At 44.1% G+C, this 23306-nt stretch overlaps 1 protein-coding gene across 1 annotated transcript in view; it reads right to left on the minus strand.

Moving 5' to 3' along the window:
- Positions 1–285: 285 nt before the first annotated feature.
- Positions 286–23306, minus strand: part of LOC144820082 (vomeronasal type-2 receptor 26-like) — a 73368-nt gene continuing 50347 nt past the window's right edge. The window contains exon 3 of the mRNA XM_078677734.1: positions 286–1175. Within this exon, the coding sequence (XP_078533860.1) occupies positions 286–1175 (890 nt within the window). The remainder of the gene's footprint in view (positions 1176–23306) is intronic.

Genomic DNA, 23306 nt, shown 5'->3' on the forward strand with positions numbered 1-23306 from the left:
GCGACCGCCATCTTGACCTGCCAAGCCACGCCCGTTTGTCAAGATTTTAGCTGGGAGAATAGCAAAACATTGTGTTAGTTAACTAACAATAAAATTAATGATTTTTCCAGTGAAATGTTTCACTTTTTTATCATGTGAATTTTAATATATAATTTGCATTTATTTTCTTATATAGTTATGCATAGGATTTTATGGAGATGGCATCACCAGAATGTGCCTCCATTCTGATACATAACTGCAATATTAATATGACAAACTATAATGTTTTTATGACTATTAATTGTCCTAACTCTTATATTCTTTTTTGTTTACATCTGGCTTGAGTAGAATGATGTAACATTTAGGAAAAAATATACAGACAAGGAGTCCAGCACTGGAAGCCAAGATAGCAAAGATCTCCACGGACACCATGTATCTTCCTTTAGTGCTGAGGTAGGCTGGAATGAAGGAGACCCAGACACTGCAGAACACCAACATGCTGAATGTGATGAGCTTGGCCTCGTTGAATCTATCAGGTAGGTTCCTGGCAAGGAAAGACACAATGAAGCTCATAAAAGCCAATAGGGCCATGTAACCAATGACACTATAGAAAGCAGTAACAGACCCCTGAGCACATTGTAGGATCATATTTCCCATTTCAAAGTGTGTGTCCATGTCTGGGTGAGGTGGGGAGGTGAGCAGCCAAGTGAGACAAATTACTGCTTCACCCATTGTTGACAAGAGGACCATAGAGGCAGACACCCGATTTCCCAACCATCTGCTTAACGTGCTACCAGGCCTGATAGCTTTAAAGGCAATGACAACAGTGATGGTTTTCACTAATACGCATGACACAGCAACAGTAAAAATTATTCCGAATGCAGCCTGTTGGATCAGACAGGTCAATGGTGTAGGTCGTCCAATGAACAAGAGGGAGCAGAGGAAGGCCAATATTAAGGAGACAAGGAGGGTGTAGCTAATATTTCGGTTATTAGCTTTCACTATTGGTGTGTCCCGGTGTCTAAGAAAGATTCCCAACACTCCAGCTGTGATTAAGGAGCAAGCAATGGATATAGAGACCAAACTCACACCAAGACTATCATTGTAGGAAAGATAAACCACATTCTTCTGTATGCACCCAGTCTTCATGTGATTGGGCCACTGGTCATCAGGACATTTTAGGCAGTTTTCCATGTCTAAAAGAAAAAAAAGAGTATGTTGTCATATGTAATAGAAATGTCAGTAACACATATCACAATGCCACTCTCTGCTCAATAAATTGATCTGTTACTAAAAGGCAGAGTGATGTATAAAGAAAACAGATGGCAATATCTCTAGGAAGCCCCAAAGCCTGTTTCTTAGTGCATTGTAGACAGTTAGAAATTGGGTTTCTGGTTGCCAGAGTATGCACCCTGTACAAGAAGGAACCAAAATCCAAGATGGGGTAAGTCAGATACACATCTTAAATATTACCTGTGCTCATCCTCTCTTATCTTGGCATAGAGCAGTCAGGCTAATCTGAGGATGCAATGTGTAAAGTATTTGTGGAAGGCAAAAAACAGTAACACAATGAAAACACCACAAAAAGACTCCATACAGGTTTAGAAAGATAGATTATGATTTTATAAATAAAACAAGACCAAACCAATAAGTAGAAGTCAAGATATGAACTTTTAAAGATTAAATTCAGTTCTAGCGCTTAGAAGTGAATAGCTCTTTAAGGGTTTATCTGGTCATGCTGGACCAGGACAAGGTCAAGAGTTCAGGCCACTTGCAATGGAGTGCAGGCCAGCTACAGGACCCACACAAGGCCCAATGAGCAAAAGTACCTTTGTCCTTGTTGCAAAGACGAGATACAGGAGGCCTTTATCGATGTGTCAATGTCACTCCTGCAGTTGAGGATATGTTTTGATTTTCTCCACATGTTGATGGTAATGTTTTGGTTTCCGAAGATGCGTTGATTTCAAACCAATGCACCGGTTTTTCCAAACGTTTGCAGAAGGGATGCTTTGATCATCCTTCGGTGGTGGTGGTGATGCAGCAGTTGATCTAGCGGTTCTGGTGGTGCTACTCAGGCCCCAAGAGCGATGCACTGATTCTACTTCTGCAACATGGTTGGTGCGCCAAATCTGCTCCAAGCAAACAAGAGATGCCTCCATTTCTCTGGTGCAAGTACCTAGGTCCACTTCCAGTGCACCAGGCGTACAACCAGGGGTAGAGTCTTTGACAGCCCTGAATCTCAAGCAGAAGAAGGCAAGGCAACAAGTCCTTAAAGATCACTTTGGTTGCAAAGCAAGTCCAGCTCTCCCTCAGCAGGGTCAGGGAGCAACAGGCAGCAGGGCAGCCCAGCAGAAAAGCATGACTTCCTGATCAGCTGTCACTCTGAATATCAGTCTTTGTAGCAGCATGGCAGTTCTTCTGACAGAGATAAGGTACAGGTCCAGAAGTGTCTGATTTGAGGGTGTCGGAGACCCAGTACTTATATCCAGTTGTGCCCTTGAAGTGGAGGTGACTTCAAAGAAGGGTCTTTGAAATGCACAAAAGTTATTTCTTCACAGCCCCGGCTCCAGACGAAGGAGGTAATCAGCCCTTTGTGCGGGTAACAGGACACTGCCTATTTAGGTGTAAGTTTTAGCTCATCCCTACCATCCTGCCAAGGATGAGCCATCAGAATGCAGATGGGCACTCAGACACACCTAACCTTCATTTGTTTGTGACAGTCTATAGGGAATGCGCAAAGTGATGCTGTCAATCATACCAGATGTGTATTGGAGACAAACTGCAGGCACACAGAACAATAAGAGCAGAAAAAATGTATGGCCACATTCTGCAAGTACCCTTTCTAAAAAAGTAATATTAAATCCAACTTTACTAGTAAAGATGACATATCATTACTTTTCCAACGATATGAACCATGACAGAGCTACTCCTTTCTAATCAGGAATTGCAAGTTAAAAGTGTACTAAGGAATTCTCAATGTTAAACTATGAGCGGAGCAGTCATCACAGTAGTGAAAAAGGAATGTATATGTTTTTCACTACCAGGACTCGCAATGCCTAAAACTACATGTCCTAACTTTTACTTACACAGTGCCTGGTCCTATGGGCTACCTACAGTCTACCTTGGGAGTGACGTATGTGTAAATAAAGGGGAGTTTAAGGCTTGGCAAATGTTTTTAAATGCCAAGTTGAAGTGGAAGTAACACAGCCCACACAGGCTCTCCAGTGGCAGGCCTGAGACATGTTTAAGTGGCAAAAAGAATCAGCTAAAAGAGGAGGTTAACAGGCAAAGGTTTTGGTGAAAACCTGCATAAGTAAAGGTTATTTTTTTAGATTTGAATGAAATAAACAGAATGACTTGTAACAGGTAGTTCATATGTACAAAATAGACCTATTGGGTAAAACCTGCATACCTTCCAACACAAGTAATATTTGAAGTTTGGATACAAAGTTTTTGAAAATATTTGTTAGTTTGGAGTCTGATTAAGAAATGTTATGGCTGGCTTATGTGCTCAAAAGGCTATGTTTGATTCATAAATCCACATGCTAATTCAATGAATCCACAGTGATCACTTTTCGAAGCTGAAATAATACTTTCAAGTGCATTTTTGGCTTACAAAAACTCATAAGCACGGGAGGAAACGTATGCCTTCTAGGGCTGTGGCTCTCAAGTATGTTATAGGTGGTTGGATTTTGCAGGTTGTTTCCCCACCTGGAAGTGGATGTAAAACTAATAACACCCAAAGGCCAGAATAAGAGTCCTTTCAGAGTTAAAAAAATGGAGGGCAGAAATCAAGGTAAAAGGTTAACAGTTAGGCATACATTTCTAATTTACTCATAAAGATATTCTACAGGATGTCTATTCTGAAGGGCTGAAGGGCTAAATTCTAAATGGGAAAGGAACATCTGGGGTTCCACGACTAGCAAACAGGAGTAGATTTATGACTTTTTAAAGCTTTACTTTGTGAATCAGACCCTTAAAGATCGAGTAACTGACCCAGTTTCTCATCAGCCTAATGCAACCCACATAAAGCGCAAATCATTGTTTTAGATTAAAGTTCATCATCCATAGAAGTAAACATCTGATGATAGTTATGAAAATGTCTGAGTCTGGATCTTTATGTCTCATAATTCACATGTGCACTTGTAGAAAGTATTCTATTCCATAGGTTGCAAGAACAGGAACTAAAGCATTGCCTCAGAGTACCACAGTTTTTCCAAAGATCAGGCCACCCTCATGGACTGTCTGTTAGTGTGCACTTCTTTGTGGAGAGTTCTCTGCAGCCATGAAGTATTACATGCACATATGCATGTGTGTTTATATGAGTATGAATTTCCATATAGCACTAAATATTGGTGAGATTTATGTAATTAACATTATATTGATGGCATATCTTCAATATTCAAGACTTACTACTATAAGCTAGGTATAAATTACAAAACAATATTTTTGTACGTCTGTGTAAAGTTAGTGTGATATCATATTTTGTTAAATATTTTTGTATTTGCCATTATAAGGCTGGGGTACTATATTTTGAAACAATATTTTTGACAAGATATTTGTGTAACATGATAATATTGAATTTGCTATTGTGTCATTGATCTCAAAGTAATCAGCTGCCTCAAGCTCAACTCGGAGAAGACAGAGGTCCTCGTCCTTGAACCCTCCTCCACTGCCTAGGACAATACATGGTGGCCTTCCACCCTCAGAAACCCACCCACTCCATCAGACCATGCCCAAAACCTCTGCATCATCCTAGACTTCTCCCTCGCCATGACCGGCCAGATCAACGCCGTCGCCTCCACCTGCTTCAACTCCCTTCGCACCCTCCGCAAGACCTTCAAGCAGAACCCCCGAATGCAGAAAGCCTGTCACCCACGCACTCATAACCAGCAGACTGAACTACGGTAACAACCTCTACTCCTGAATCAACAAAATCCTGCTACACAACCTCCAAACCATACAGAACACTGCAGCCAGACTCGTCCGTGGAACCTACAACACAAGCACATGACCTAGCACCTAGGAGACCTCCACTGGCTCCCAATCGAGAAAAGAGTAACCTTCCAGCTACTCACCCATGCCTACTAATCCCTCCACAACATCAGACCCAAATATCTCAACGCATTAGTCTCCTTCCACGTACCCAAAAGGAACCCCTGCCCCGCTGACCTCGCCCTGGCAGAGACCCCACGCATCCACAGAACCAGAGTAGGCAGAAGAGCCTTCTCCTACATCACAGCAAAGACCTGGAACGAGATCCCAGTCAACATCAGACGCTCCCTCACTCTGCACACCTTCAGGAAGAGCCGCAAGAACTTGCTCTTCGACTGATCCGGATCTGCACCCTCCACCCAGCCCCTTGAGACCCTCATGGGTGAGTAGCTTGCTTTATAAACCCCCTGATTGATTGACAATACATTCTGTCAATTCACTGTATCAATTGCTTATATTATTACATGTAACAATTGTATGCTCTGCAAGGCAATATATATGTATTGGTGTACAGTACACATTTTGAAATGGATCATTACATTTTGCACTTAAAGACAATTAGGCATATTGATTTAAATTGTTGAAAAACATGCAGGGTGTGCTATTTATCATTACAAGGTCCCATCCGTCCAACATATGCTGGTTTTTATATCCTAGACTCACCCAAAAAAACTTACTGTTGTAAGATTCAGGAGATCATATTTATTATACACTTGGTATATATAATTGCCCTCTATATAGTGTTTAAAAGCTCATTTGGGAAAGGGATATATGTTGACCTAAAGAGAAACATCACAACAGCAATTAAGTAGACCAAGCAAAAGTGCTTGGTGTACTGTGTACTATCTTGAGTCACAACCACTTGGACCTCAAGATGCACGGAATCACAGGAAATGTTTCCTTCTTGAGTGAAAGACTGCTATATTGTAATCAGGCCTACCTAACAAATATTACCAGAACAAGAACTCATCACCTTACACACCTATTCTATCATCAAATGCCATTTATCTTTGCCCCCACTATGTATACTATTAAGTTTTAGAATCTTTTCTAGGAGCCCAACAGCCTCAACACTTTTTAGAGCTCATAGTCTCTGCCTTATGAACTCCTTGCTTCCACCTCTTTAAGAACTTAAAGATCTGCCTTCCTGCATCTACCAGCTGTCTATATTTTTTAAGGTTACCAGGTGAAACTGTGTCACTAAGGACACACTGCCCCAGTATTCTTACAGTTTAAACAAATAGATTTTCATGGTGAAATTCCGAACAGTAGCTACCACAATGCATTAAATAGCACACCTAGCCCCTGTCTTTAGTATTTCTCCTTGTGTCCATCTTACCTCAGCATACTTTTACAATAATCATACAAGGAGGCAACACATACAGTTATTTGTGAACATTTGTGAACCTTTCCTCTTCCAAACTCCCTTTAACTGTTGAAATACTGTCCTTTCCATTTATAATTCACAAAGTTTTAAGCAGGTGGAAGTTCAACATCAAAATGCCCTTTTACGAGAAGTGCGAGCCCGCAAATCAAGATGAGCTCCTCAGTGCGTCAAGCCCTTATTCATCGATTTCTGGATGTTTATTTGCCAGAATCCAAAAATATTGGCAGCAATGTTTGGAGGCATTTACTAACCGGTGAGGTGTTTATCCAGCTCTGCAGAACACTGGAAGCTGTATTTCTCCCATTCTGGTTCTGCCTAGATCTCTTCACTCTGGTACAGCCCAGCCTTCCAGTCAGGGGGGAGGAGTAGGGCAAGGCAAGGCTTTGGCCTAGTCACTCCCACAGTCAGTTTTAGCTGCTGCACCTCCATTTATTGAAATAATGTTTTCTTCCTTATTAACTCTTTCCTGCATATTTGATTCTATTTGGCTGCTGAAATTCATTTAAAGAAATATGAAGAGCCAACATGTGCAGGCTCAGCATAATAAAAGGAAACAACATATTTCTCCTCCTCCAGTTAAGTCTAAAGTAGTGGAATCTAGTGAATCTTCTTTGACTTTGCTACTTAATGAGATTCATGCAATTCTCTCTAGCACTGATACTATTGCGTCAGAGATTAAAAACTTACGAAAAGATATGACTAGTATGTCAATGGAAATATCTGACTATGCCAATAAAATTCAAGATAATAAAGTCGAAATTGATACTTTCTCACTGCTTGTGGCAAAAATATTTCTTATGTGTACTGTTCTTCTTGATTTAGAAAATCGTAACAAACAGTATAACCTGCGTATTTTTAATTTACCAGAAGATGTAGAAGGTAATGATTGCAGGTTATATTTGGAGAATCGAATACCTGGTCTTTTGCTTCAAAAATTCCCTGAGAAATTTGAAATAGATAAAGCCCACAGGATTCCTTCTCATCGTAATCCACATCATACTAAGCTGAGACAAAGGGTCTTTACATTTTTACGTCACCATCATTTAGTCTTGCTAAGAATAGTGGCACAAGATATTCCTTCCTTAATGGTAAATGGTAATAAAAATGTTATTCACCAAGACTTTGCTAAAGAAAATGTTAAGACTCGCAAAAAATTCACTCACATTCATCCACGGTGACAAAGTCTTGGATTTAAATATGGACATTTTGATCCTTAGACAAATGTGAATCTGGAAAGACAGTTTTTCAAAACTCTTTCAGCGACCTGAAGACCTACGAACATTTCTAAGCTTCCTATGGATACACATGAGACTGCTACTTGAATATTAGTACATTATTTTTTCCAGCTAATCTATATGTTTCATTCTTTACAGGGCTCCAATGGTTCCGTCATGCTTGCAAAGTGTGTTTGAGTTTCAAGATTGTTATTATTGTTTAAATGTTGTCGTGTTTTTTTGGTTCAAACTTTATCTCTTCTTCTTTGTATTTTCCTTACCTCACTATGGCTAACGTTCATAATATTAAAATTGTTTATTTGAATGTTAAAGGTTTAAGACATCCTGTAAAATGTACAAAATGTGTAGATTATTTAGGTAGTTATAAAGCAGATATTTGTTTCATACAAGAGACACATATTGAAGATAAAGTTTTGCCTTTTGGCTTTTATGAAAAAAAAGTGGGCTGACTATCATATCTTCTCCTGCTATAGGTAAAAAATGGTGTTGCTATCCTTTTCGCAAAAAGGTTACATTGTCAATTAAGTAAATCATCGGACACAGAAGGTAGATATATTATAGCAAAAGTTAAAGTTCAAGATACAGTTATGTTTTTAATTAATATGTATGGGATAACAATTGAGGATCCTAATTTTTAGTCTATTTTAACTACGGAAGTTCTCAATTAGGGTAATGTCCCACTTATAGGCGGAGGAGATTTCAAACTTGTATATGATCCTTTATTGGATAGATCATTTGACACTAAATTTCGACCACCTGGAGCATTTATTTACTCTAAAATATTTTTTTTAAACTGCTAAGTCGGTGGATATCTGGCAGTTACATTACCCTACTGAAAAAATGTTCACTTTTTTTCTCAAACCCTCACAACTCTTATTAAAGATTAGATTATTCATTAGTTTCTCAACAATTAATTAATCCAGTCGTTAACCCTAGCTCAAATGTTAAAGCTCAATCCAGATGGCGCATGAATACTAGCATTGTGGAGAAGTGTGGCTCACTGGTTAGAGCAGGCAGACCCTGAAGCAGAGGTCAGACCCGGGACCAGGGTTCAATTCCCGACGCGGCAGGGTCTCGAGCTCAAATGTCCATGGACTCGATAATTCTCGCTTCGGTGCCTGACCTAATCATGGGTTCAAACTCTGCAACTCTGGGCATTAAGCTTGCTTAATCTCCACAACGGCCCCCGCGGCGGGATGCCTGGCTTTCACCTTGGGGATGCCCTGTAGGGGCTATCTCACAGGGAAAAGCCAGGATGGGTTCCCAAGGCAAAGCGCTTAGAGACCCCTGGGTTATAAGCGCTATATAAATCCAAACATACATACATACATACATACATTGTTCTGAACGAGCATAATTAACCAAAAACTTTACCTTCACTTCAAGAGTACTTTACCCGGCTTAACCCATAAGGCTCTACATCTATGGAGAATCGATGGGATGCCTTCAAAACCTATATTAGAGGTACTTCAATTTTTCTAATGGTGCACGAAAACAAAACCTTCAATTCTAAAATTAAAGAATTAGACTAGCAAATTGCAAAATTCCGGAGACTTTTTATTACTTCTGTTGACCCTCAATTTAAAATAAATGTTCAAAGGCTGTGTTATGAATTAAACTAAATGTTAAGTAAAAGAGCTTGTATACAACTTTCTAACTCTAAAGCCAAGTTCTGTTTTAATGGTAACAGATTTAGTCTGCTTTTGTCCAACTATTGACGTATTCAAAAAGATAAAACTCTTTCCCAGCACGTCCTAAGGTATTTTTCCAAGGTAAGACATTCTTCTTCGATACCCCCCAGGCGGCATGGACCTGGCTCATGGAGGAATGCCCCCTCCTGCCTGGAAAGGCCCCCTCCCCTGTCCGGAGGCCGCCGCCACAACCGAGCCGCGAGGCGCCCAAGACCCAGAGGCGTCTGACTATATCTCGCAGGCGGGGCGGCCGCCGGGGGGGAGCTGCCTCAATCCACAAACCAGGACACCTCTTTCCCCGCCTTGGCCTCCTCCTTGATCGATCTGGGGAGTGTCCCCAGGCCGGATGCGAGCCTGCGAAAGGCCAGGTCGGACTCGGACCTCTTGGGTAGCCCCGTGATCCGCGGCTCTGTTGATGAAGAAGGGGTGTAACCGGCGCAACAGACTGCAGGCCTGGTCTTCACTTGCTGAGTCCTTTCGTGCTGGGTCCACTGTAGATGCATCGAGCGAGGGCCTGCCCGGCTCCATTGGAGGGCCGACCAGAGATTCCCCTCCCGGGGTGGTGTCCAGACGGACTCTTCTTATTACTCTTCGTCTACACCCCTGCTTTAGTCCTTTTGCTGATACTCTTACATATGTATTGCAGGGCTGAGATTGATACATCCTGCCAACCTTACGCTTAAAGCACTATTCCTTTTATAGCTGTGGGTAGTCATCCTCTAACATGGGGGGGTTCCTCCTTAGCCACGCTCTTGGTTGTTGCTCTTGTTCTCTGCTAACCGTTTTAGATTAGCAAATCACCTTTTAGGGGGTAGTTAGAAGTTTGGGATTTTGGGGCGACAGATGCTTCCACTTTTGAAGTGCATGGTGGGGGGACTTGGAGGGCAAGGGTGGATGGGGAGACAGTTGTCTCCCAACAGTTTGTTATTTTCAGCTGCCTACGGGCGCTGTTCGTTGATGCTCTGTTTAGCTACCCACGGGCCGCTGTCGGCGCCGCCAGCGGGCAGCTGGTTGCAGTTCTCCTTCCTAGCCTTCTCCGACGGGTGGGTCCACAACCGACACGCAGCTCCTTGCCTCCACTACTTTGTTGTTTTCGGCCGCCGGCTGTTCCCCCCTCCTTCCCTTGGGTCTCCGCCAGTGCTGCTCCAATCACCAACCCCAGGACTTCCCCTCTGGCTCTACATTTGGATGGGGGCCCTCCCTGGGTTGGGTGTGCTCCCCTGAAGTTCTCCGTCCCTCCATGTTTCATCCATTTCCGATGACACACACACTCACTAGGCCACTCCATATCCTCTCATGGAATGTCAATGGCCTCCTGGACCGCATTAAACGCACAGCTATCCTCCACGCTACCCACCGCCACACATCAGACATCCTCTTTCTCCAAGAGACACACCTCTTAGGTACACAATGTGACTTCCTAGCCCGTTATGGCTTTGATAGGGTCTGGCACTCCGGCTTCACACGAGGGTCCCGGGAGGTAGCAATCTTGCTCAGGAAGGGCCTTCCCTTTACCTTGGCCGCTGCGGAAACAGATGGACAGGGCCGCTATGTGGTGATATCAGGTACTATAGAAGAGTCCCCCTAAACCTCCTGAGCCTTTACATCCCCCCACCCTCCTATCTCCAACGCTCCGACATCTTACGCAGGTCCTCTTCTCCCTCCCGCAGGGTCTTACGATGGTTGGGGGAGACTTTAACACCATTCTGCAGCCCCTGCGTGATACGACGGGGACTCTGTCCACGGCCCGTGTCACCTCAGCTAACTCCCTGGTGAGCTGGACTTCGGCTCCGGGACTCTGTGATGTGTGGTGGGTCTGGCAACCCCGCACGAGTCAGTATACCCATACGTCAGCCTCCCACCATACCCACTCCTGCATCAACCTTCTTCTGCTGCCGCCCACCGACTGCTTGCTGATCTCAGGCACTTCAATCCTGCCCAGGGGTCTGTCCGACCACTCTCCTGTCTCCCTCCGGCTCGGGTCCTCCTCGAGGGGCCCACGGGCGGTCTGGCGTCTGAACGCCTGGTTCCTACAAGACTCGGAACTGGTGGAGTCCCTCGGCCAGGAACTCAGTCACTACTTCTCCACCAGCGAGGGCTCGGTCCCCTCGCCGGGAACACTGTGGGAGGCAGGCAAAGCTGTGGTCCGCGGGGTGGCCAGGGGTTTGGTCCACGCTAAACGATCGGAACAGGTGGCCCAACTCGCACGGCTGGAATCCCGGGTGACACGGTTGGAAGCTGCTCACTCCTTGGGCGGGTGGACAGATGCTTCCCGACAATTGACAGCGGTTCGCGAAGAGATCCGCCGAAACTCGCTGGAATCGGTCAAAATGCTGTGGCGCTTGTCGTTGGCACGGGTTTATGGGTGGGGGGACAAGAACGGCAAGCTCCTCCACAATCTGGTGTCTTATCCTAAAATCAACCGTATTATTCCAGAGGTCCGCTCAACCAATGGAACCATCCACGTGAATTCTGCGGCCATAGCACGGACTTTTGCTGACTTCTATGGATGCCTCTATGCGTCTCGCCCCTCAGGTGCGCCTCTGGCCTCCCTGCTGGACGGGGCTGGTACCCGCCTGCCTTCCATCCCCTAGGACACTGCAGAAGTTCTCGACCGCGCCTTCACCCTGGAGGAGGTTTGAGATGCTGTCTCCCTCCTGCACCCCGGTAGGACGCCTGGTCCTGACCGATACCCGCAGGAATATTACGCGGCCTTTCGTGACATTCGTGACATCTTGGCCCCCCGCCTGCTTGACCTTTTCCGCCATGTAGCGGAGACTGGCCGCTTCCCCCCTGAGTCGGACTTGGCCACGATAGTGGTTATCCCGAAGACTCAACCGCCATCTCTTGCTGATCAACACTGAGATTAAACTCTTCGTCACGGTCTTGGCCCAGAGACTCCGGCCCCTCCTGCCAGAGCTGGTCCACCCCGACCAGTGCGGGTTCATGCCGGCTAGAGGTACCCGCCACTGCATCCGTCGCCTCCACCTGGCCTTGGCCCACCGTGATCGACTGACCCTGTACCTAGCCCTCCTTTTCCTTAACTTCGAAAAGGCCTTCGACACGGTGAACTGGGATTACCTGCAGGGCGTGCTGGACGTGATAGGCTTTGGCCCCTCGTTCCGCTGCCTCATCAAAGTCCTCTTTACCAACCTCCGAGCCCGGGTACTTATTAACGGAGAGCTATCCAAGGCCTTCCCAATCCGTAGGGGCACGTGTCAGGGGTGCCCCCTCTCGCCACTTCTGTTCGCATTGGCGATGGAGCCCCTGGCAGTGCTCGTCCGGCAGGACCCCCTCATCCAGGGCTGGGCCTGGGACTCGAGCCAAGTGGACAAAACAGCCCTATTTGCGGACGACGTGCTTCTCTACCTGGCGGATCCGGCGGATTCAGGCCCCAGGTGCCTGAAGGTCCTCTCGGCTTTTGAGGAGGTCTCCGGACTTCGTCTTAATGCAGCCAAGTTCACTCTGGTCCCACTAAATCCCTCCAGGGAGTGCTATAACTGGCAGTCGACTATTCCCCTCAGGAGACACTCTGTCAAGTACCTCGGTGTATGGGTGGCTCTCTTACCTGAGCTTGAGTGGGCCCTGAACATTACGCCCCTGGTCGTCCGGATGAAGGCAGACCTTAAGTAGTGGCAGACTCTTCCCCTGAACCCCCTGGGTAGAAGTGCGCTCTTCAAAATGATGGTCCTCCCCGTTTCCTTTTCATCCTGCAGAACATCACGATCCCCCTTCCGAGCAGTTGGTTCCGCGAACTCGACGGGGCCCTCACCCGGTTTCTCTGGGGGGGGCGGGAGATTGCGCATATCCCTGGCACATTGCTGCATTCCCCCCCTTTGATGGCGGTATGGGGGTGACCAACCTCCACCTCTACTATCTAGCCACAAAACTTATCGTTATCCACGATTGGTATGCGGGCAGCTGGTCCGACCCAGCCTATCGGGTGGAACTTAATGCGATGGACTTTCCACAGGTCCAGGCACCTCTGTACGGCAGCCCAGTGCCACAGGCGATGGCCTCGGTCACTAAAACGGTGTTCCTGGCCTGGCGTACTGCCCTGAGACACGTGGGGTGGGACCGGAAACTCACTCGGCAGATGCCACTCTGGCAGGGGGCCTGGATGCGGGAGGTCTCGTCCCTGCGGGGGTTCTGGCGTTGGGACCTTGTTATAGTTTCGGTGCTCGGAGATGTTTGGGTGGGGGATCACATCCGTTCCTTCGCGTACCTACGGCAACGCCATGCTCTCTCTCACGCCAAACATTTTTGATACTTACAGCTACGCCACGACCTCTACATGCATCTCTCACCACCTGTCTCCCTTCCGGAGTTTAACCGATTGGAAGCCCAAGTGATGATGGGGAATCTGGTCAGGGGGGGAGTGTCCCGCATTTACCGTTCACTAGTGAACAATGGTCCCGCTTCCTTAGACCGGCTTCGGGCCCGCTGGGAGGGATGGCTGGGCACCCTAGAAGAGGCAGATTGGAGGGATGCCCTTATGGCGCCCAAAACCCTGACCACGTCCTCCAAGCTGCCCCGGGTCCAATTATATTAACTCCAGGCATACCTCACCCTGGCGCGGCTTTTCCGAGCCCGACTTAGACCCTCTTCGGAGTGCCCGAGATGTGGTACGGCCTCTGCCGATTTCTACCATATGGTGTGACTCTGCCCGGCGCTGGCAGCATTCTGGGGGCGGGGTGGAGCGGGAGCTCACACAGGCCCTGGGGTGGGAAGTTCACACGACCCGCTGCGGATGCTCTTGGGGGTCTTTGATGGCCTAGACAGTTCTAGGACAGACAAACGCCTCTTGGGGACAGCTGTGGCGGTGACCGAGAGGGACATAGCACTGCACTGGTCACAGGCTAAGGCGCCTACTGTAAAGGGATGGAGGAAGGGAGTGGACTGGTGTGGGATCCATGAAGAGGCCCTATTTGAAGCTCAGGGACAAATGGTTTAATATGATACCACTATGATATTGTATTTTCTCTTTGTTCTATGTCATAATGCAACTGCTACACAAACTGCCGTGTTGGATGGTAATGGACTGTCCCTACCTGCACATCCCTAATCCCTGACCTGCTCCCTTTGATGCTAAATGAACTGCAACCAATGAATTTCTTTGTTTACGTAAAACCAATAAAGTTGATTATCCCAAAAAAAAAAAGTTAAAACTCAAATATACTCAATTCAAGATCCCAATGGGAAAATTCCATTGTCACAAAAAGATATTGTTAGTGAATTTCTAAATTATTCCTTAACCCTATATATTAAACCGCAATTCGATGATCCTTTTCTGATTGATAATTTTTTATATAAATGTGGATTACCTAAAGTTCCACAGTTAGCCAAAGATAAATTTGATTTGCCTATTACTGAAGAAGAAATTCAATTGGCTATTAAATTGCATAACCAAAATAAATCTACAGGTCCTGATGGAATTCCAGCAGAATTTTATAATGAATTAGATTTGCAACTCAGTCATGATTTGTTTAAATTCTTTACTTTTTTTACTGCTTCAGGCTCAACTGCTGGTTCTATTACCGAAGCTTTGATTGTACTTATACCAAAACCCAAGAAAGACCTGACACTTGTATCGAATTATCACCCTATTTCCTTAATAAATCGAGACTGTAAACGGTATGCTAAAATTCTTGCAACCAGACTGACCTCTGTATTGAATTCCCTTATCCATCCTGACCAATTTTCATGAAAGATAGATATTCTGTCAATACACAAGAGTTTTGCTACATGCTATTGAACAGGGGTCTACTTTATCCTTACCGTCTGGAGTACCTGCATTGGATACTGAAAAAGCTTTTTACAAACTTCATTGGCAATTTCTATTTCATACTTTAAGGGCATTTCATTTTGGTGATTTGTTTATTCGCATGATATCTGCTCTCTACTCTAGCCCTTCTGCTCACTTATTTATTAATGGTCAAATTTCAAATCAATCTTTTTTTTTAATAGTTACTAGACAAGGTTGTCCATTGTCTTTACTGCTATTTCTTCTTGTTATAAAACCTTTACTTACCTCAATTAGAAAATGTAATGATATTACTGGTATTAATATCAAAGAGGTCACCATTAAAACATTAGCATATGCAGATGACGTACTTTTGTTTATTAGCAATCCTGAATCCTCACTTCCTCCTTTATTAGATATTATCTCATCATATTTCCTGATTTCTGGTTATACGTTAAATACCAATACATTTTTCTCTTTAAATCCTCATTATACACCAGATATGTTACCATACGAGAAATAATCTGGCATGGAGATAAAATCAAATACCTTGATATTTTGTTCTCTACGTCTATAAAAAAACAATGACATTAAATTGTGAATCTATTATAAACTACATTAAAGATAAATTATCCAAATGGTTTTCACTTCACCTTTCCTGGTGGGGAAAAATAGATTCAATAAAAATTACTATAGCTCATAAAGTTTTTTATTTTCTAGCTATGATTCCTAGTCAATTTCCTAAGAAGTTTTATAGAATTGTTGATTTCTTTGGAGTAATAAATCACCTCATATTGGTTATAAAATACTAAAAATGGTAAATGTAATGGAGGATTTGGTATCCCATTTTTGTTTAGACATCATAAAGCGTTTATGTTAAAACAAAGCTCTCTTTGGCTTAGTCATTACCACATTAATAATCCTCCTACATGGCTTCTTATACAAAGGGGTTTGGTAAATCCTTTTCCATTGTCTACTTTCCTAACCATGTCTATCAATTCAGTGTTAATTAATACATCTATTTTTTTGAAATCCACAAAGTTAATATTAAATGATTTAGATTCACTTTTTCAATCAACTATTTAAAATACTGTAGATATGTCATTATGGTACAATCCACGACTAAACATTTCTCGAACTATAACATTTTGGCATTCATTGATTAAGCCAGGTATTTTTTATCTAAAATATATTTACCATAATAATACTTTTGTATCATTTGATGTACTACAGGATATATTTCACTTAACCTCTTCAGATTTTCTTAAATATGAGCATTTATGTAATTCTATATTAGACTCTTTTCCTAATAACATTCCTTGAAATAAAATATAAATTCAGATTTCACAATCAATATTCAAGTGGTATCCTCTTCGTCTAATGCTGTTTCATTAATGTTCAAGAAACTGAATAAATTTCAAAGCAACAATATCAATATGATTTAAATTTAAAAATTTTGGAATAAGGAACTTTCAATATCTTTCTCATATGAAATATGGTTGAATAATATTTCAGTTTGGTTACATGTATCACTTTATCAAACAAATTCTTATATTCTGTGTAATTGCTTATGGACCCCCATTAAGTTATTGCAGGCTAAGCATCTTCTGAGTTCAAATTGTTGGCATTGTAACTTGCATACAGGTTCGTTAAAACATATGCTTTTTGAATGTACGTTTGTTTCTAATTTTTTGAAAGAAGTTTGGGACGTTAAACAAAAAATACTCAATATCTCTGAAGGACTTTAATTTATTATGTTGATATTCACACATGTTGTTCTTTCTAAAGAGTTGTCTGACTTAGATTGTAAACCTTTTTAATGTTTTATTGTCAGCAGCTCTCAAGTCTATTACAACACGTAGGGAAGATATGTCAATATTATCTGATCATGCTTGGTAGTCATGGATTATTTTCACTAGAAGAGGTGCCAATTTATCTTTGTTTGGTATTACTCATAATAGTGACTCTTATTATTCATTTTGGAAACCAATTGATCATTATTTAACTTCTTAGCTGTATCCTCCTTTTATTTACTGCCCTACATTATAACTTACACTTGTTTAACTTATAGTAGCTCTACTGAAAACAGTTTTTACTATAATAATTGATTGTTTCATCCCCTTACTTTTTTATTTTATGATCATTATTTGTACCTTTTTTATATTTAATTAATGTTCTCTATAGATAACCTTTTATAAGAGTACTCTGTATGGTGCTCTTTTTTGTAATGTTATTGTTTATTATAAAATATATTAAACTATTTTGAACTCAAAATGCCCTTTTGTACCCCTTAGGTGAATAACAAGAAAAAACATAGCCAACATCAATCCAGTTTCAAGGTGGCAAGGATAATTGTTTTAAAATTTTATGAAAATGGCACATCCATATTCAGAACTAGCTAGAACATAGTAGGAAATATTGGCAATCTCAAGGAAAGACCATAGACATAGGAAAATGGAAAATTCTCCAAAATGCAAGAAATGTACTTCTACAAAGATCCTTTCAGAAAATAAGAAGCTTACATAGCCCTACATATAATTCAATTCAGTTCTCACTTTGTTTTCTCTTCCTGGTTGAGTTTATTAAATGTATTTTACAGCTTCTTTTCCTGCCTTTCCAATTGACACCAGTTTGTTCGCATGGGTACCTCAAGGTCACAACGGATCCCTATCATGTTTTACATCCCCCAGAGTTCTAACACTGTTTCTTGTAATTTTCAGCCTTTAAATGGAGCAGCTTGGTGCTCCACTCACAGATAACAGCATCAAGAAATGTCAGTATACTGATGATACACAACTCTACCTGAAAGTCTTCTCAGCTTCAGACATCCAACATCTCAAACACTCTTTGCACATCATCCAGGCCCAGATGGCCATTGCCTACCTGGAGATCACCCCAACCAAGACAGAGTTCCTGTTATTTGCCAAAAGCAATCAATCAATCAATCAGGGATTTGTAAAGCGCTCTACTTACCCGCTAGGGTCTCAAGGCGCTGGGGGGGGGAGCTGCAGTTAGTGGTTGAAGAGCCAGGTCTTGAGCAGTCTTCTGAAGGCCGAGAGATCTGCGGTCTGTCGTAGGAAGAGAGGGAGGGAGTTCCATGTCTTGGCGGCGCGGTGGGAGAAGGACCTGCCCCTGGAGGTGGTTCTGTGGATGCGCGGGATGGCGTCCAGGGACAGGTCGGCGGAGCGGAGTTTCCTGTTGGGTGTGTAGAAGGAGAGTCTGTTGTTGAGGTAGGCTGGGCCGGTGTTGTGTAGTGTTTTGTGTGCGTGGATCATGAGTTTGAATGTGATTCTTTTGTCGACGGGGAGCCAGTGCAGGTCTCTCAGGTGGGGGGTGATGTGGTCTCGGCGCGGGACGTCTAGGATCAGGCATGCAGAGGCGTTCTGGATTCTTTGGAGTCTGTTGATGAGTTTGGACGGGGCTCCGGTGTAGAGGGCATTTCCGTAGTCAAGTCGGCTGCTGACGAGGGCGTGGGTGACGGTTTTCCGTGTGTCCATCGGGATCCACCGGTAGATCTAAATCACAATGCATTAACCGTCCATAAAACTCTACCTGACCCCCCTACCAACTCCAATGGCTTTGGAGACCTCACCATCCCTACTAATACGAACCCTGGCGTGTAGGTCTCTATGCAAATATGCCAAAAAGGAGACCAGTGACTCCTCCAATCCATAATCTAAGAGAATGGACCACAGCCGGGATCTAATAACAAAGTCGAAAGCTGACTTAAGATCCATGAATGCGAGGTATAAAGGTGTTTTCTTGGCTATATTATATTTGCCAATAATCAGGTTGAGGTTAAGGCACTGTTCCACAGTGCCAACTTTGCTCCTAAACCCCAGCTGACATTGATGTAAAACCTGGCATTCTTCAGCCCATGATTTGATCCTGTTGTATAATACCCTCCCTAAGATTTTCAAGGTATTATCGATCAGGGAGATCGGCCTGAAGCAAATCGGATTCGACCGGTGCCCCTTCTTAACCCCTTCGGGGCTGATGACGAGCTGGGCTCGTCATGGAGCAGGGCGCTCGCACGCTGATGACGAGCCCAGCTCGTCATGAGCCCCACCCTCGGGGGAAGCGCCAGCGCTCCCCCCGAGTCTGCCCGATTTTCTGCTTTTCTGCCGGGATGGCAGGGGAAGACCTTACCCTGCCTCCCCCCGCCCTCCCCGCCCGCGTCATCAATGACGTCAGCGCGCGAGGCGCGCTGACGTCACTGGAGGTTCCTTTTGTTTACCGATACGCAGGGAAGCCATTTGCTTCCTGCGCGTCGGATTGCAAAGAGGTTTGTTTTGCGGCTGGGGCAGGGGGGAATTTGCTGAAACGTACATCGAGGGGAAGGAAAGGCCTTTCCTTTCCCTCGATGCAACTTTAGAGCATTCCTGCTGCACGATCGTGCGATCGTGTAGCTGGAATGCTAGGGATTTGAATTTATTTTTTTTTGCTACTTTCGTTGTTCGGGGAGCGGCCCCTTGGGGAAGGGTCGCTCCCCTTTTTGGGGGATCATTAATTTGGATGTCTTTGTGTGCCTCCTATGTTGAGGAATGGTCGATTTTTCAAAATAAAATGCTTATGGGGGACATTTTGAAAATAGTATTATTGTGCTAATATTTATCAAGGATGCAAGTGCCTCTGTCCTTCATTTCTATTACTTTGTGTTTATCTGAAGTGGCTAAAAAACACACCTGTCCTGCCTAGGCAAAGCTCACTAGTGTTTTTGGGCTGATGAATGTTTTTTTTTTTTATTTGTGCTGCAATTCGAACACATACTTTGTCTCCAGTGACCATGTGTGTGTTACTATGCCATCGCAGCGATGTGCGAAGGGGTCCCTTGAGTGAGCTGTCCATCATAGTGGGAAGCTCACAAATGTTTTTGGGCTGATGATTGTTTTCCTGAATTTGTGCTGCAACTCGAGCGCCATCTTTGTCTCCAGTGACCATGTGTGCGTTACTATGCAATCGCACAGATGTGCGCAGGGGTCCCTTGTGTGAGCTGTCCATCATAGTGGAAAGGTCACAAATGTTTTTGGGCTGCTGAATGTTTTCCTGAATTTGTGCTGCAACTCGATCACCTGCTTTGTCTCTAGTGACCTTTGTGTGTGTTATTATGCCATTGCACCGATGTGCGCAGGGGTCCCTTGAGTGAGCTGTCCATCATAGTGGGAAGCTCACAAATGTTTTTGGGCTGATAATTGTTTTCCTGAATTTGTGCTGCAACTCGAGCGCCATCTTTGTCTCCAGTGTCCATGTGTGCGTTACTATGCAATTGCACAGATGTGCGCAGGGGTCCCTTGTGTGAGCTGTCCATCATAGTGGGAAGGTCACAAATTTTTTTGGGCGGATGAATGTTTTCCTGAATTTGTGCTGCAACTCGATCACCTGCTTTGTCTCCAGTGACCGTGTGTGTTACTATGCCATCGCACCGATGTGTGCACAGGTCCCTTGAGTGAGCTGTCCATCATAGTGGGTAAATTTAGGAAAGATGGTGCACTCCGCTAGTTGATGGGCGTGGCCAAACGGGGGTCTTTCGGTGTGAGTTCACATGCCTCTTATGTGTATAAATGGTCAGAGACTGATGAGAGCAGCAGATGGGGAGAAAGAAGCTCCTGGTCATAGGAATTGTTTTTGGATTGCGCTTGTGAAAATCAAGGATGCAAGTGCCTCTGTCCAGCATCACAGTTAACCACAGTAATTCTGCTGCCCCCCTCCCCATGAGAATCCCTGATGACGTCAGCGCGCACAGCACGCGCCAACATCTTCAGGGATTCCCAGGTGGTCGGGAAGCCATTTGCTTCCTGCGCCTTGAGGTGTTAGGTTGGTTTTGAGATATTTGGGGGGGTTTGGGGCTGCAAAGAGGCATCAGGGGAGAGGCAAGTGAATTTCCTCTCTCCTGATGTCTCTTTGCAGGGCATTTCTGCCTCACGGTCGCGCACAGCATTGCGATTGTGCGGTGGAAATGCCCCCACTAGCACCAGGGATTTTATTTTAGATTGTAGGAAGTGACACCTTGGGCAAGGGTCGCTTCCAGGTGGGTCGGATTTTAAAATTAGATTTTCTGGCCCTCCGATGGGCAAATCAACCCGTACTTTTGTCCGTTTTGCCCTTTTTGATGGCCCATCTGTGTGGATGTGATTTTGGGGGTAAAGTTGTGTGTTGTTTATTCATTTGTTATGTTGTTTGTGAAATGTAGCATTAATTTTTTTTTCCTTTGTTTTTGATCCAGGATTTTGCTGTTTGTATTGGTGTAGGTTGTGGTTCAGTTAATGCTGGTTTTGCAGCTTGTGTAGTTGCATGTGCTTGGTAAGTAAATGTTTTTTGTACTACTTTTCCTAGATGAATGTGTTTATATGAAAAGTGAAGTTATTGCTGTTTGTGTGGCTTTGTGTTTCTTGATTGTTAACTTTTTTTTTGTATTGCTGCTTGATGTGTACTTTGTCTAATCTATACTTTTTTTTTCTTTCCAGTGGGATTTCCTTTCTTTTTGCTGTGTTTCAGCAGAGTAGGTGCTGGTGAGTGTTCTTATATTTGGTTAGATTTGAATTGTTTTTGAGTGTATTGATTTTTGTGTGAAGACTCTACCTTGTTTACTTCTTACTTTGCACAGTGTAGGTTGTTGTTCACTTGTGTGTGTAGTCTTCTTGCTTTGTAAGGATAATGGCTGCTCGCAGGATGACTGCTAAGCAGGTTGTTAGTTTGCTTTCTGAGTCTTCCTCTGACCATGGTCCAGACACTGACTCCGATTCGGAGCATGAGGTAGGTGCAGAAGATTCAGGCAGTGAGTTTTCTCTTCGCATGGTATCATCGGATGAGGATTCTTCTTCTAGTGCTGATGAAGTGCCTGTGGTAGAGAGGGACATTGATGTGCCGGTAGAGAGGCAAGAACCATGTGAGCGGCAGCCTAGGTCCTCAAGGTTTCCCTTTTTTTCTCGTCGGGAAGAGGCAAGTGTGGTAAAGGCTGCGCCCAAAAGGTTTCACATTGCTGTGGTGCGCCAAGGGTTATCTGGTGCTGCTAGTCTTCCTGTTGTAGAGCAGCATGAGGCATCTGGTGCTGCTAGTCTTTCTGTTGTTGTTGAGCAGCAAGTGGCATCTGGGGATGCGAGTTCTTCTGTTGATGTTGAGATGCAAGAGGCAGCTGGGGATGTGAGTTCTCCTGTTGGTGTAGAGATGCAAAATGTATCTGGGGATGCTAGTATTCCTGTTGGTGTAGTGATGCAAGAGGCATCTGGGGATGCTAGTGTTCCCGTTGATGTAGTGCAGCAAGAGGCATCTGGGCTGCAGGCTAGGGTGGCTTTTTCTCCCGATGTTAGTGATGACGTCTGGGTTGCCCCTGGCATGGTGCAGCCGGAATTGCCAGACTTCACTGGTGTTCCAGGGTGTAGAGTGAATACTGACAATTTTTTGCCAATTCAATTTTTTCAGTTGTTTTTTGACGATGAGTTTTTGCAGGAGATTGTGGAGCAAACTAATTTGTATGCAGAGCAGTATTTGAGGGACCACAGTGCCAGCCTTAAGACCCATTCTAGAGCTACCCATTGGTCTCCCACATATGTTGAAGAGATAAAGAAGTTTTTGGGATTAACTTTTTTGATGGGCTTGCTAAGGAAGCCATCAATGTCTTCTTATTGGTCCACTAGTCCCTTGATGGCAACATCTATATTTCCAGCAGTTATGACTCGTGATCGATATATCCTTCTTCTTCGCATGATGCATTTTGTTGATAATGATTTAGCGTTGCCACGCGATCACCCTGATTGTGACCGTCTTTTTAAGATTCGGCCTGTCCTTGATCACTTTGTTGATCGTTTTCCTGAGATCTTTGCGCCTGGAAAAGAAATAGCTGTGGACGAGTCTTTGGTATTGTTCAAGGGCCGCTTGGTTTTTAGGCAATACATTCCTAGTAAGAGGGCACGCTATGGAATCAAACTGTATATGCTGTGTGACAGTGATACTGGATATGTTTATAATTTCAGGGTGTACACCGGTAAGGATTCCAGCATTAACACTTCTGCTTGTCCGTCCACTTTTGGAGTGACTGAGAAAATTGTGTGGGAACTAGGTAGACGATTATTTAACAAAGGCCACCATTTATATGTAGATAACTTCTACACTAGTGTGCGTTTGTTCAAGGAGTTGGCCAAAGTGGGCACTGTTGCATGTGGCACGATGCGCAGTAACCGGAAAGGTTTCCCAATAGAACTTGTTTGCAAAAGGCTTGTGCGGGGACAGTCTACTGCATTGCGATGTGGGAAGCTTCTAGCTGTGAAGTTTTCAGACAG

The sequence above is a fragment of the Lissotriton helveticus genome, chromosome 2_1 (assembly GCF_964261635.1).
Source record: "Lissotriton helveticus chromosome 2_1, aLisHel1.1, whole genome shotgun sequence".
Lineage (NCBI taxonomy): Eukaryota > Metazoa > Chordata > Amphibia > Caudata > Salamandridae > Lissotriton > Lissotriton helveticus.